The following is a 15,292-nucleotide window of genomic DNA, read 5'->3' on the forward strand; positions in this document are numbered from 1 at the left end:
CCTCCCCCCTCCCCCCCAATCCCAATCCTTCTCCTTCCCCCCTCTTCCCCCCCCTCCCCACACCGACGTTGTAAAGCTCGTTTTGGACATTACAACTTGTACTTATCATTGTTGCAACAGGTCCACCTGTATCCTTAAACAACTGGTTTTTCCCCATCTCCTCCACAAGTTATACTGATATCAAATATAGTGAAAGCAGGGGTTATACTGTGGGGGAGGGACATACAGAGCAACAAAGAGATAATCTTATAAATGCGTTAGAAACACATGCATGAAAGAAAAAAACATTAAAATACACATCTAAGGGTTCATTTTCCTGACATCACATTATCTGACCTTTTCCGCTTGACTCATACATATACTAGATATTACAAATAAGGGAAACCATGGGACCTATGTTTCTTTGGGCCTGGCTTACTTCACTTAATATAATTTTTTCCAAGTTTTTCCATTTCCTAACAAATGGGGCAATGTCATTCTTTCTGATGGAGGCATAGAATTCCATTGTGTATATATACCACATTTTCTTGATCCATTCATCTACTGAGGGGCATCTGGGTTGGTTCCATATCTTAGCTATGGTAAATAATGCTGCAATAAACATAGTTGTGCTGGTAGCTTTAGTGTGGTCTTGTTTGTAAACATTTGGGTAAATGCCCAAAAGTGGGATTGCTGGGTCATAGGGCAGCTCTATGTGAAGTCTTTTTAGGGACCTCCATACTGCTTTCCAAAGTGGTTGAACAAGTTTACATTCCCACCAACAATGAAGTAAGGTTCCTTTCTGTCCACATCCCCTCCAGCATCTGTTGTTGTTAGAGTTCTTGGTTTTTGCCGTTCTAACTGGAGTGAGGTGATATCTCAATGTTGTTTTGATTTGCATTTCTTTTATGGCTAGGGATGTTGAACATTTCTTCATGTGTCTATTGGCCATCCTTCTTTCTTCTTCAGAGAAGTTTCTCTTTAAGTTTTTCGCCCACTTATTTATTGGGCAGTTGTTTCTTTGACGATTTGTTGTTGGGGGGTTTAATTTTTTGAGTTCCAAGTATATTTTAGATATGAGACCCTTGTCCGTTGTATGGCTAGTAAAGATCTTCTCCCAATCCGTGGGCTTTCTATTGATCTTGCTAGCTATGTCCTTTGCCCTGCAGAAGCTCTGCAACTTTATGCAATCCCATTTGTCCAACCTTTCTTTGATTTGTTGTGTTTCCAGGTCTCTATTCAGAAAATTTCGGCCTGAGCCAAGGAGACCTAGGGTTTCTCCTATTCCATCCTGTAATGTTTTCAGAGTGTCTTCTTTGAGTTCAAGGTCTTTGATCCATTTGGAGTTGATTCTGGTACAGGGTGATTTATAAGGATCTAGCTTAAGTTTTCTACATGTAGTTAACCAATTTTGCCAGCACCATTTACTGAAGAGGTTGTCTTTCTTCCATTCTATTGTTTTAGCTCCCTTATCGAAGATTATATGGCTATAGGTCTGTAGGTTCATTTCTGGGTTTTCAATTCTATTCCATTGGTCCTGAGGTCTGTTCTTATGCCAATACCAAGCTGTTTTGATTACTATGGCTTTATAGTAGAGTTTGAAGTTTGGTATTGATATTCCTCCAGCAGTGTTCTTTCCATTGAGGAGCGTTTTTGCTATTCGGGGTCTTTTATTGTTCCATATGAATTTTTGGATTGCCTCTTCTATTTCCTTGAAGAATGAGGTTGGAATTTTGATAGGTATTGCGTTGAATTTGTAGATAGCCTTGGGAAGTATTGCCATTTTCACGATGTTAATCTTTCCAATCCAGGAGCATGGGAGGTTTTGCCATTTTTTAAGTTCTGTGTTGATTTCCTTTTTCAAGATTTTAAAGTTTTCATCATAGAGGTCCTTCACTTCTTTAGTTAAGTTAATTCCTAGGTATTTTATTTTTTGTGGGGCTATTACAAATGGAGTTGCTTTCCTAATTTCAACCACACTTTTCTCATTGTTGGCATACAGAAAAGCCATTGATTTTTGGGGGTTAATTTTATAACCTGCTACTTTGCCAAAGTTTTGTATGGGATGCATTTCATATTCAATCTATAACATTAATGAAGAATAGTACTTTGGAAAGTAAAAAGAAATACATTTTATTTTGTGTGTATGCTAGTTTTAAGGCTTGAACTCAGGACCTGGGCACTGCCCCAGAGTTGTTTCACTCTAGACTGTCACTCTACCACTTGAGCTGCACTCTACCACAGCTGCACTTCTGTGTTTTTGGTGTATAATTGGAAATAAGAGTCCATGGACTTTCCTGTTCAGGCTGGCTTCAAGCTGTAATCTCCAGATTTCAGCTTCTTGAGTACCTAAGATTATATGTATGAACTACGAGAGGCCCTAGAAATACATTATTCTGTATAATTTTTCCTTTCTGAAATCACAAAGCTTACACATCACTTTGTAGAGACAGAATTTTTGTCGAACTCTTTTACTTTTTATTTTATTTTTTTGTGTTGGTCTTAGGGCTTGAACTCAGGGCCTGGGCACTGTCCCTGACCCTTTTTTATTGCTCAAAGCTAGTGTGCTACCACTTGAACCACAGCCCCACTTTTGGCTCTTTTGGTAATTTAGTGGAGACTTTACTGCCCGGGCTGGTTTCAAACTGTAATCCTCAGATCTCAGATTCCTGCGTAGCATAAACCTGGCAGTATGGAATGTTTTTGGTGGCAGTTTTTAGTTTTATTTATTTAATCTGGTTTTGGGGCTTGAACTACGTGCTGTGTACTCTCATTGGTCTTATTTGCTTCCACTGGTATTCTACTCCTTGAGCCATGCCTCCAGCCTGAAGATGAAATCTGTGGACTTTTCTGCCTCTGGCTTCAAATCACAGTCCTACAGATCTCAGCCTCTTGAGTAGCTAGGATTACAGCTGTCAGCCATGCTGCCCAGCTCTTTTATATATTTGAAGTCAGGAAGGAACAATAGCCAAAATAAAGAATAAAAATAAATATCTTATTTTTCTGGAAAATACCTGTAAAATGTGAATATTCAAAGTTAGCATCATTAGGTGGGTGGATAGATAGATAGATGAAATATTGCTATATGTCACCTGCCAAAAATAATTATTGGTGCTGAAAGTTTTTTCTTCTTAAAGATTGCTTGGCTTTGCTTTTTGGAAACTTCCCTTAAGACTGATATGTTCTTTCTTAAAACTTATGTGCACATACATGCTTGCAAAAAGAAATTCAAGTAAATGAGAGAGACTGTGTGATGAAGATTTAAGAGTAAAATAGAATCACATTCTTAAAAGTTATGTATATTTTCCAAGACTCAGTTTACTTCATTACAAAAATAAAAATTATCATGATGAATATGTCTTTCCATTGGGAGATTAAGTACTATATATAGTACTGTATGGTGGATAAAGGTATTTGTTCAAATATGATTTAAACTGTGATAGATTTTTATAAAGAAAGAATAATTACCTACTTAAAAGAATACCATGGAAATTCTTATTGAAATGTTCAGTAAAAGACGTTTTATTTTAAGATCTTTTTCTGTTTCTTTAAAATGTGACCATAAATAAAACTGCTTTTTTATATTAATGCTTAGATCATCAGGATATATATTCTCACTGATTATAAAAAAGAATAACACATTCTTGGACAATAATTGAGATTGGATAACCAAGGAATTAAACCAAAATTGTCAAAAGAAATTTAACCATATGCCATTTATCTTAATTTAGAGCATACAGGCCCAAATGCTCATTTATACTCTTCCTCCTTCACAGAAAAAGCTGGGGAAGTAAAACGAAGGGTTACTGTGGTTTTATAGTGCTTTCAATAAAGGAGAATGGTCAAACACTGGTATTTCACTTTCACTTTTTTTTGGTGGCCTGAGTTTCACCTACTATTGGTAATAAAAAGGCAACTATGAAAAGAGAAATGAGAAGGACACAACAAGATACCTGGATCACAAACAGGGTTCCAGGAATATTAGAGCATATATTGAGCAGATAGAATTATTTCAAAATCTAGAACTTGATATTTTGTGTGGTATACTTGAACTATTCATGTAACTCTAGCAGTTTTTTTTTTATATCCTGATTGAAAGATGTCAACCCAGAGCAATCTTTGGCATGTTTACAATGATACATTTACAATATTCATTTTCACACAGTACATCCTTGGTAAAATAAAAAATATCATTAGAAACATCAGTAAGAAATAGATGCATAGTATCACATTTATAAACATAAATATGTGAAATTAAAATGAACCGCATATAGTCTATGCAGTTACATATATCAACAAGGATGAAAAAAACAAGTACCAGAAGAATTATTTTTTTAACATTCATATCGTTTAAAAATATGCAACCAACTATTTATTTGTGAATATAAACATAGACTGTTACTAATGGTTAGTATTGTTGACTGGTGCCTGCAGCACATGTAGCTGTTTCCAGTCATAAACTGATACTTACTTAAAAATTTCCATATAATATGATGCTAAAATTTGGTATATTCCAAGAGCAACACAGTGGAGTTAGATATCTTTATTTTTAGGTCTTTTTCTGGTGCTTTAAAACATGGGCTTATGTGAACACCAAATATTTCAGGTTTCAAAGTACTCATCATTGGGTCATGGTGAAGATTTAATAACATAAATGGTTAAATTGTGTTAAGATTACACATTCCTGGATGTGCCTGATAAATTATTACTAGATGTGATGGGAACTGAAATTATATATATATATATATATGTATATATATATATATATATATATATATATATATATATATATATATATATATATATAAATTTCTTGATCCATTCATCTACTGAGGGTCATCTGGGTTCGTTCCATATCTTAGCTATGGTGAATAATGCTGAGAAAAATATAGTTGTGCTGGTAGCTTTAGTGTGGCCTTTTTTGTGATCATTTGGGTAAATGCCCAAATGTGGGATTGCTGGGTCCTAGAGGAGCTCTATGTGGAGTCTTTTGAGGAACTTCTATACTTCTTTCCAAAGTGGTTGAATAAGTTTACACTCCTACCAACAATGCACAATGCACCAGAGTCCTCTTCTTGCCACATCCTCTCCAGCGTCTATTGTTATTAGATTTCTTGATTATAGCCATTGTAACTGGTGTGAGGTGAAATCTCAATGTTGTTTTGATTTGCATTTTTTTATGACTAGAGAAGTTGAGCATTTCTTCATATGTCTATTGGCCAGTCTTATTTCCTCTTCAGAGAAGTCTCTCTTTAAGTCTTTATCCCATTTGTTAATCGGGCAGTGGTTTCTTTGAGGATTTGTTGTAGGGGGATTTAATTTTTTGAGTTCTAAGTATATTTTATTTATTTATCTATCTATCTATTTATTTATTTATATTTATTTATTTGTCAGTCATAGGGCTTGAACTCTGGGCCTGAGCGCTGTCTCTCAGCTCTTCAGCTCAAGGTGAACACTCTACCACTTGAGCCACAGCGCCATTTCTGGTTTTCTAGTGGTTTATTGGAAATAAGAGTCTCACAGACTTTCCTGCCTGGGCTGGCTTTGAACCTCGGTCCTAAGAGCTCAGCCTCCTGAGTAGCTAGGATTACACCGGAGTCCAGCCTAAGTATATTTTAGATATGAGGCCCTTGTCTGTAGTATGGCTAGTTAAGTTCTCCCAATCTGTGGGCTTTCTATTGATCTTGCTAGCTATGTCCTTTGTCATGCATAGATCTTTTTTTTTTTTTTTTTTTGGGTCCGGTCATGGGGCCTGAACTCTGGGCCTGAGTGCTGTCCCTCAGCTCTTCAGCTCAAGGCTAGTACTCTACCACTTAAGCCACAGTGCCACTTCTGGCTTTTTTCTTTTTGCTTATGTGGTGCTGAGGAATCGAACCCAGGGCCTCATGCATGCAAGGCAAGCGCTCTACCACTGAGCCACCTTCCCAGCCCCGCATAGATCCTTTCAACAATAGAAATAGTTATTTTTCAACTGGGCTGTATAATTCAGTAGTCAGTGCTCTAATTCTGATTACTTCAGATTGCACATGTAATGTCTCTTTCCTCATTGCTTTTTATGCAAGGTGTTTTCATTTTAACATGTCCATTTATATGTTACCCTCTCCCTTGACTCCTTTCCAATCCAATGTCATCAAGTTTGTGTGTCCCATTTTTATTCATGTACATGAATTATTTTGGGTATATTTGTCTTCTTCACCCTCTCCATTCATCTGTACCCCTTCTAATACTGCCTATACCTCAGAGAAGACATTTTGGTGTGCTATTTTATTTATCTGTACCTTGATTTTATTTTGTTAAAATAGGTATAGTAGATAGTAACAGTATTTTCGGAATGGAGTTGTCATTTAGGACAGTATGTGGCATAGGGAAATACTCAGAACATGTTTTCTATGAAATTAATGTATTTTTAAAGCTCATAGAACTTATAAACTTTACAGACCATGATAAAGACCATTTTTACCATGAAGGTTAGAATGTGTTTGTGACTTTAACTAAGTATTAGTATCTCACAATACTGTGAAATTTATGTAATCACTTAATCACAATAAAAATTGCTATAAAAATTAATGTTCTATTAACTATGCTTAAGTTAAATTAATATTAATCTTATTTAATACAAGACAGAAGTTCATATTTCAATTAATATAATCTTTTTAATTGAGAAAACAGAGTGTGAAAGAATTTAAGTGACTTTTCCATTCCAAGGCTATCACTTAGTAAGTGATAAATCTTAAGACTAACCTAAATTTTCTAACTCTGTGTTTAGTGTCCCTGTGTAATAAATACACTGCCTTCTACAACAGATGGCTTAGTAAACATTTTTGAATAGTAGTTGAAAGAACCAACTAATTGAGGAATATCCTTAAGGATTCTGAATACAATTGAAGTAAAAAAATGAAGATGAAAGTCTTTGGTCTTAATTAGTTCATGTTTGTTCTTACACATCAATGTAAAATTTTTCAATATATGTATTTAACTGGAGGTAACTGTTCTGGTTCTGGAAAGACAAGTAAATCTGGCTTTTCAGACCAATGAGAACAGATGAATGTTACTCTAAATTAATTGGTATAGCTTTGGAGGATTATCTTATGGTCTTGGATCACTGCCTGATCCACCCTAGAAGCCAAAGAAGGTTCCTGCTGAAAGAACCTTAGAGGTTATGTTCTTCCATATTCTGATTTTCCAGATGAGACTCAGAAGGGGAAATAACTTATTGTTCCACAATAAGTCACTTGAACTGAAATCCAAGTTTCTGATTTCATGAATAGTTTTCTGTCTCTTGTAGAACAACCAATACTCAGAAAAACACTTGACATGCCAAAAGGTCTAGCAAAATAAGTGATTTAAAACTTCATTAAATATGTTTGAAGTGTAAAGCCCAGGGTTCTTTTTGATGCAAATGTACTAGAGCTTATTTTAAAACAAGATATTACTGGTTTTTTTCTAAAATATGTTTATTATCTTTAAGTAGTTGAACAAAGGAGTTGTCATTCAACAAAGCAGGTTATGAAATCAATGGGTCTTAATCAATGTCACACCTTTCAAGATTCTCACCCATCTTCCCAAACCACCCCTTCCCTCACTTTTGTTAACTTTTAGATTACATACTGAATTTTGTGGCCATTTAACAAAGCTATTAATGTGTACAATGCTTCTTGATCTGTGTCATCACTTCAACAGCTTTATCCCTCATTTGAAATACCCTTTTCATTATTTTTTCAAATCTGTGGTCTATACAAGGAATTCTTACCTGCCTTCATACTTTCTACATTCTACATTTCTACATTCATACATTCTACCTCCTTCATACTTTCATTCTACTACCCCCTTCTCTTGATCCCCACCCACCTCCTCTCTTGCAAGAACCCATTTTCTGGTACTTATTTTGTTGGGCTTTGACTTAAGTCTTTCTACAGAATTATACCATTTCAGCTCTCCATAGAGTCTTCTATTATACTGTAGTTAATTCACTTGTAATTACTTATATACCACCTAGTGTGTTTATTTATATATTTATAGGCACATTCTAGTTCCCACTAATGAGGTAAACCCTGCAACCTGTGTTTCTCTGAGTCTGGCTTACTTCACTTAATATAATTTTTCCAAGACTTTCAATTTCTTTAAGAATGGTGCAGCTATCGTTTTTCAGTTGGTTGAATAGAAGCCCATTGTATATTTATACCATATTCTTGATCCATTTGTCCTTTGAGGAGCTTCTGGGATGATTCCATATCTTGGCTATAGTAAATAATGCTGTAGTGAACATGGTTGTACTATTAGCTTTAGTGTAGCCTTTTTTGTACTCAAATGGATAATGCCCAAGAGTGGAATTGCTGGATCATAGGGTAGTAGGGTATTTCTGTGTTTAGTTTTTTTATTGTAAAAATAGTGTACAGAAGGGTACAGTTGCATGAGTAAAGTAATGAGTACATTTTCTTTGGAGCATTTTTACCTCCTCCCTTGTTTTCCCCTACTATCCCTTCCCTCCCCACCTCCTCAATTCCTCCCTCCTCCCCCATCCAAAGTTGTAAAATTTACTTTCAACATAGTGTCTTGTACATCTCATTGTTACTATGGGTCATCCTATATCCTTATTTCAGCATTTTATTTCCCTTCCGCCCCCCCACCCCCAAATTAGAAAAAGTATATACAAGATTCAGGGCACCAGAATGAAATACAGTGAAAACAGGGGTTATACCATGGGGGAAGAACATACAAAAGAAACAAAAAAATCACATGGTACATTATAAGTACATTAAAAACAATAGCAAGAAAGATAAAACCACTTGTGTCCTTATCTTGGGATTTATTTCACTTAGCATCATCTTATATGGTCTTATATGCTTGTCCTAGACATAATTATTGCAAATAAGGAAAACCATGGGACCTATGTTTCTTTGGGCCTGGCTTGCTTCACTTAATATAATTTTTCTAAGTCTTTCGATTTTCTAACATTATTTACCATAGCTAAGATATGGAACCAACCCAGATGCCCCTCAGTAGATGAATGGATCAAGAAAATGTGATCTATCTATCTATCTATCTATCTATCTATCTATCTATCTATCTATCTATCTATCTATCTATCTGTCTGTCTATCTATCTAGATGAATTCTATGCCTCCATCTGTGGGGTACATGGACAGCAAAGATGGTGCTGAGGGGGAGTTGAGTGGGCAGAGCCCGATTTGTTTATGTTCAGTGTGTAAACAGCTCCTGGAAGCTTAGGTGCATGATAGGGTGTGACCTTTAGAGTGATTGGTTGATTCTTTTTCCTCCTCATGTCTCTTTTGCTTTAAAAAGTGCTTGCTGTGTGTTAATAAACGAGTTCCTACTTGACTTGACTCCCGCTGTGTCTGATTGTCTCCCAGGTTAAGGGAGGCTGGGGAATGGGCGAGCAGCACACTAACCTTTCCTTGGACCAGGTCTGTCTTTTATGGGACAGATGAAGACCCGACATCCATCTGAAAGAATGACACTGTGATTAGTTTTTTGAGAACTCTCCCTATTGCTTCCCAGAGTAGTTGAACAACTACTTTGGAAACATATATGTAATGAAGTTTTAAATCACTTATTTAGCTAGATCTATTGGCATGTCAAGTGTTTTTCTGAGCATCAGTTGTTCTATAAGATACAGAAAACTATTCATGGGATCAGAATCCTGGATTTCAGGTCAATCACTGAAACATTCAACATTACACTCCACCAATAATATGATAGATTTCCCTTTTGGCCACATCCACACCAAGCATTTGTTACTGTTAGTTTTTTTTTTTTTCTTGCCATTCTAATTGGGGTGAAGTGGAATCTCAGTGTTTTGATTTGTATTTTCTTTATGGCTAGAGATGAACATTTCTTCATGTGTCTATTGGCCATTTTTACTTCCTTTTCTGAGAAAAAGTAAAAGGTTATGTCTCTAGTCCATCAAATAATTGGATTATTGCTTTTTTGAGGGTTTATTTGTTGAGGGTTTAATTTTTTGATCTCTAAGTATATTTTAGATATTAGGCCCTTGCTGATGTACAGCTGGTAAAACACTTCTCTCATTCTGTGGCCTTTCTATTTAGGTTGTTAGCTATGTCCTTTGTTATATAGAAACTTTTAAGTTTGTTGCAATCCTATTTATCAAATCTTTCTTTGATTTGTTGTGATTCTGGATCTTTACTTAGAAAGTTTCTACCCAGTGCCTAGAATCCCTAGTGTTTCTCCTAGTCTTTCCTGTAATAGTTTGCTATGTTCTTTAGAAGCAATACAGGGCCAACTTTTCGATAATTTGCTTTGATACTGTTTGTCATCATATTGATTCTTCTTTAGCTGTTACCTTTTTTGACAATTTTCTTGATTCTAGGCTTTAAAAAAATTCCATCTTGTTTTTAATATTTTGAATAAGTCACTGGTTATTAAAGTATTGTAAAGGACAGACAAATAGAGTTGTCACTTATGTGTATACATGTTAAAAATCTTGCAGTTAATACTGGTGATGGAGAAGTTGATGATTAGTTGTAAATTTATTATTCATATGTATCTAATACTTCAATTTTGTTTAAAACATTTTGTTACATATTGTTAATCATGTTTAATACATGATTTAATATTGTTAATCATGTTTAATACAAATTTGGTATAGAATAAACATGGTGTAAACCATTTAGATTCTTTGTAAGGGTTCAACAAAGCACAATATGTTGGGCACAGTTTATGTAACATTGACCTTAATATAAAATACATATGGAGTTATTCTCCTCATTTTTCTAATTACAAACTAAATTTATGATTTTTTTCATGTTTCTTAGGGGACTTACTACAGGCTTAATGTAGTGTTCCATATGTTAAATAGACTTATTCCACAAAGAGTCTATCATAAAGTTTAGGCTGAGGTAGACTAATTTAAAACCTTCACTGCTATGGGCTGCATCTGGACAGAGTTTTTGGCCATTACAGACTATAAATATTGACTAGTATTGAATGATGGAGAATGTGAATATCAGAACTGACAAGAGTCAAATATATATACAACTGACCTGTATAAACTTCTATTGAAACATAGTTCTCTTAATTTTTGTCACCAGGTAACCTTGGCCGGGTGGACCAGGTCTCTGAATTTGAATATGATCTATTTATTAGGCCTGATACCTGTAACCCACGCTTTCGAGTCTGGTTCAACTTTACTGTGGAAAATGTGAAAGAATCACAGGTAAGTAATATAGTGAGAACCATCAGTGTGGTTTTGGTAAGAAGAAATTCCTTTTACTCTTTTAGTAATGGCAAAATAATGACTATAGTAGAATATATTTATTTAATCTATAGCAGTGACAGAGTTTGTTTCACGAGATACAGTAAAATGGGTGTTATGCTTATTTTGCTAATTGTTATTAAATAATACATTTATATAAAGTATACTTTATTGATTGAACCATTATTGATTGAGGGACACTATGAAGAAAACATTGGAAATGACTTGCTCTTATGGTTATATGGGTACTGTTCTCTATTATCTCTTCTTTATAAAGAATTGTGAGAGACATTGGACACATGCTGTAGTTTCAGAAAAAGTTTTCCTCTCTTGTGCAACAGGTTGTTTTAAAGACAATGTGGATGCTATAGCTCTTGTGCTTTTTCTTTATTTGGTCTGCTTGGAAAAATCAGAGGCTATTTTATAGCCCTCTTTCATGAATTCTGGAATACTGTTTTTGTTACTGCTTCTGTGTATTAACTTCCAATTTTTTTGAATTATTATTAGTCTGATTTTAACCTTGATTTCTTTAGCTCCATTTTCTAATAGTGTTTTTACAACCACTTCCAATTTTTTTCATGAGAGTATACTAATGAAGATAGGGAGATAAAACACAAGATTTTAAAAAAATATTGATAAAGTCTAATTCTCTGAAATCAGGTACCGTTCTGTTACTTTTGAGACAAGTGGTCAGGGAAGACTGCATAAGCTTTGTTCACATCGTGGTTTTAGAATTCTTTTAAAGTAGATGAAAGTATAGCCCTTATAACCCAACATCTTCCATCAAGTATATCATATTCTGTCCAGTATATTTAGGAGACATTGAGGAATTTGTTTTATTTCACTCTTGAGTCAAACTTTCCTGCTTGCTTTTCCTTGTAATTGATTGCTTCTCTCCATTCTTCTCAGCTTAACTTGAATGATGTGTCAGGCATTATTAATATCGGGAATTTAGGGACTCTTAGTCTTCACTGATACAGTTTTGTTCCTAGCATGCTGCTTTCAGCAAAAGAGAAGTAGAATCATTTCACAATTCTTAATTGTTTTCATTCTCTAAATACCCATGACATAGGATTGGAGAGTATATTGTAGTTATTGAAGTTTAGGGGATAACTGGAAGAAATCAAATGCAAGAGATCCTTGACTATTGCTAGAATTTTAAGGCAAAGGTAGAAACAAAAGAGTTAAACCACATACAGAAACCCCTCATGGATAACTTTAGTTTCTAGCTTTGCTTGTGGGATTTACCTATTCTTTCATGACAAAGTTCCTTCTATTTTTTGCAATAACAAAGCTATACTCCTTTTACTTTTTAGATATTACTTAGGAAAACCCACATTGTAGCAATTTATCTGCCCCCTAAGATTGTTCTCTTGTCCAACAGAAGCACCAACAATCCTCTAATTGTCTTTTTTGTGTTTGTTACCGAGTCTAGATTATAATTTGCAGCAGAAAGCTTTAGCTATTTGTACTCTTGGCATTTCAAATATGCAGCCCTCCCAAGATCTCTTGCTGTCATGAGGTAAACATACACTCTCTCATTCTTTTGTAAGTATCCCCATCTAATGCTATCAATTTGTGGTTGTCACATACACAGGCCTTTGTAAAACAAATGATTCTGAAGTACAGGCAAGTCAAATGAATGAAGGGCAACATTTTCTTAAAAAGTAATATAATCTTACATGACTTATAAATTCATAAAAAGGATTACTTTTACATTTCTGCATATTATATGTATATCCTTCAGCTTTCCTACTCCTCCTCCACCTCAATCCACTAACTCCTAGGACATGAGGCTGATTACTTTTAACAACAGTATCTTCTAATCTTCATGACAGTCTTTGTTAAATAGAAATTTAGCACAAGTTTTGAAATTAAACTATTTCTTTAATTTTGTGTCAAATTAATTCCTGGCCTAGATTTTAAATCCCTTTAGGCTTTCTAAAGGTTTTACTTATAAGAAGAGTTAAAGATGAGGTTAGAACATTAGGAAAAATGTGTTCCTCTAGTTGCACTGCCTGGGAGAGACTTGGACAAGTTCCTCATGCATTCAAAGTTCTCATTTGCTTTTTCTAGTTTGCTTAAAGAAATATCCTTTCTATTTAAAATACCAGAGGCCAGATATTGGAACTTTACCATTATGTGTGAAAATTATGTCTCTATGGCCATCTTGTCTATCCATTAAGTAAACAAGTAATATGACTGTGTTCCAAGGTATTATTCCAATAAAAAATTGGGTATGTTTTATGAATGTTTATCTTAAAGTTGTTGGAACTAATATTTTATCTGTCTCTGGATGCTGTCTACATTTCCAGTACTATTCTACCTGTGTTGCAATTAGTAATGTTTATCTGGTTTCCGAAGCCTGATGCTTTATCAGCTTCTTTTGGCAGGCCACTGCCTCATCACTATAATCATATTACACAGTTATGGAAATCTGTCTAAAGAAAGCATAAAGATCTACTGAAAAGATACAACATATATCCCTTGCTCACAGGATATTTGTTTTCATGGTTGTCTACATGAAATGGAATGGCTTACTATTAAGTTTGACTTGTGAGGTCCGTTTTTATAATGTCTCCTCTTATAATCTTTTCTATCTCTTTCCAATTTCCGCTAAAATGAGAGCTGCATGAATGCAATCTAGTCAAGAACCTTATTTATGTCTTGGTACTACCAGACAAAAATTATTAGTTATCACAGGCTGACTACATTAAATCAGTGTTAAAAATTGAAGGACCAGATATACTGTATATACAGGTCTAGCTTTGAAGTTATTTTTCCTGATTTTTTTAAGAAAGAGATAAAAGTTTGGAACATGGTTATATCAGGATTGATATATTAACCTTCTCAAAGCAGTTGCTAGATAGTACATTTGCAGGAACTGATGAAAACTAAATGTCCTAATACTAATACCTATGTGAAAAAGTAATTTTCTCTCTGAAAAAATTTATGTTAAGTATTCTTACATGAAACTGTATTACTGAGAAATAGAACACTTGTGTGATGTGGAAGTAAATCTTTCCATTTAAATACTCATGATAAAATTTTATCCAATAAGGAAATAAAACGGTATTCTTTGACTAAATTGTATATTTGCTCTATTATATTCCTTTTATCCCCCTGAATTTATATTTCCTTTTCCTAATTACAAAAATAGTTAATAATTAATGCAGTAATTTTGAAAAATACATATAATTGCTAGAATCAGAGAAATATGACACACATAGAAAAATACTATCCTGCTAGATAAAAGTTGATGCCATTAACTTTTGGTATTTTATAAGCTTATTCGTTTGAAGCATAACTAAATATATACACATACTTGCTTCTAAGAACATAAGCATTATCACAGATAATTTTTTTATCACTACAAAATTGATAAACATAGTTATCTAATAACTACTTATAATAAGGTCATTCCCTTGGTCTTGGTATAAAGATTGTTTTCTATTGTATATGTTATAAGTAACACTGAAATGAACATCTTTATATAGAAAATGTTACTCAGATTTGATCTTGCCTCATTTGGAAAAATGCTCCTGATGTTACTGTTGTGCAAAATATATACACATTTTAGAAAACTTTTCTGCATATTTCAAAATTATTGTTGAAGTGTTTATGCCATTTTCTTTTCAGCAGTGAATGAGATTCCTTTTCTTGACTTTCTTGCTTTGAACTATTTTATGAACTCAGATGTTCACAAGTCCAGAGTAATTTGTTTCTTTTTCCTCACTGTGAAACTTTATAGATAAATGGGTTATGATGCAATGTCTCAGTTCTCTAGTCACAAAGAGATTAATTGCATTCTAGCAATAACAAGAGACACTAAAGAGACCCATTTATTATTTTTGACTTTTTTCTTCAATTCATCAATCTTGTTTTATATGGGCATGCCAACAGATTGTCCTCTGAGTTATGAAAAGAAGAATGTTATTTCTTGTGGAAGACATGATGGCATGAACTTATAGCCCCAGTGACTTGGGAGGATGGGAGATTGGTTGAGTTTAGGAGGTATGCACCAGCCTGGGCAATAGAGCAAGACACTATTTCTTAAAAAATCATTATTTTTGTATTTCTA

At 34.3% G+C, this 15,292-nt stretch overlaps 1 protein-coding gene across 3 annotated transcripts in view; it reads left to right on the forward strand.

Moving 5' to 3' along the window:
- Positions 1-15,292, forward strand: part of Bend5 (BEN domain containing 5) — an 845,928-nt gene that overhangs the window by 147,772 nt on the left and 682,864 nt on the right. For all 3 annotated transcript variants that reach the window (XM_069987272.1, XM_069987274.1, XM_069987271.1), the window contains exon 3: positions 11,048-11,172. In XM_069987272.1, the coding sequence (XP_069843373.1) occupies positions 11,048-11,172 (125 nt within the window). The remainder of the gene's footprint in view (positions 1-11,047; positions 11,173-15,292) is intronic.

This window comes from Dipodomys merriami, unplaced genomic scaffold (assembly GCF_024711535.1).
Source record: "Dipodomys merriami isolate MVZ:Mamm:240054 unplaced genomic scaffold, mDipMer1.0.p SCAF_34, whole genome shotgun sequence".
Lineage (NCBI taxonomy): Eukaryota > Metazoa > Chordata > Mammalia > Rodentia > Heteromyidae > Dipodomys > Dipodomys merriami.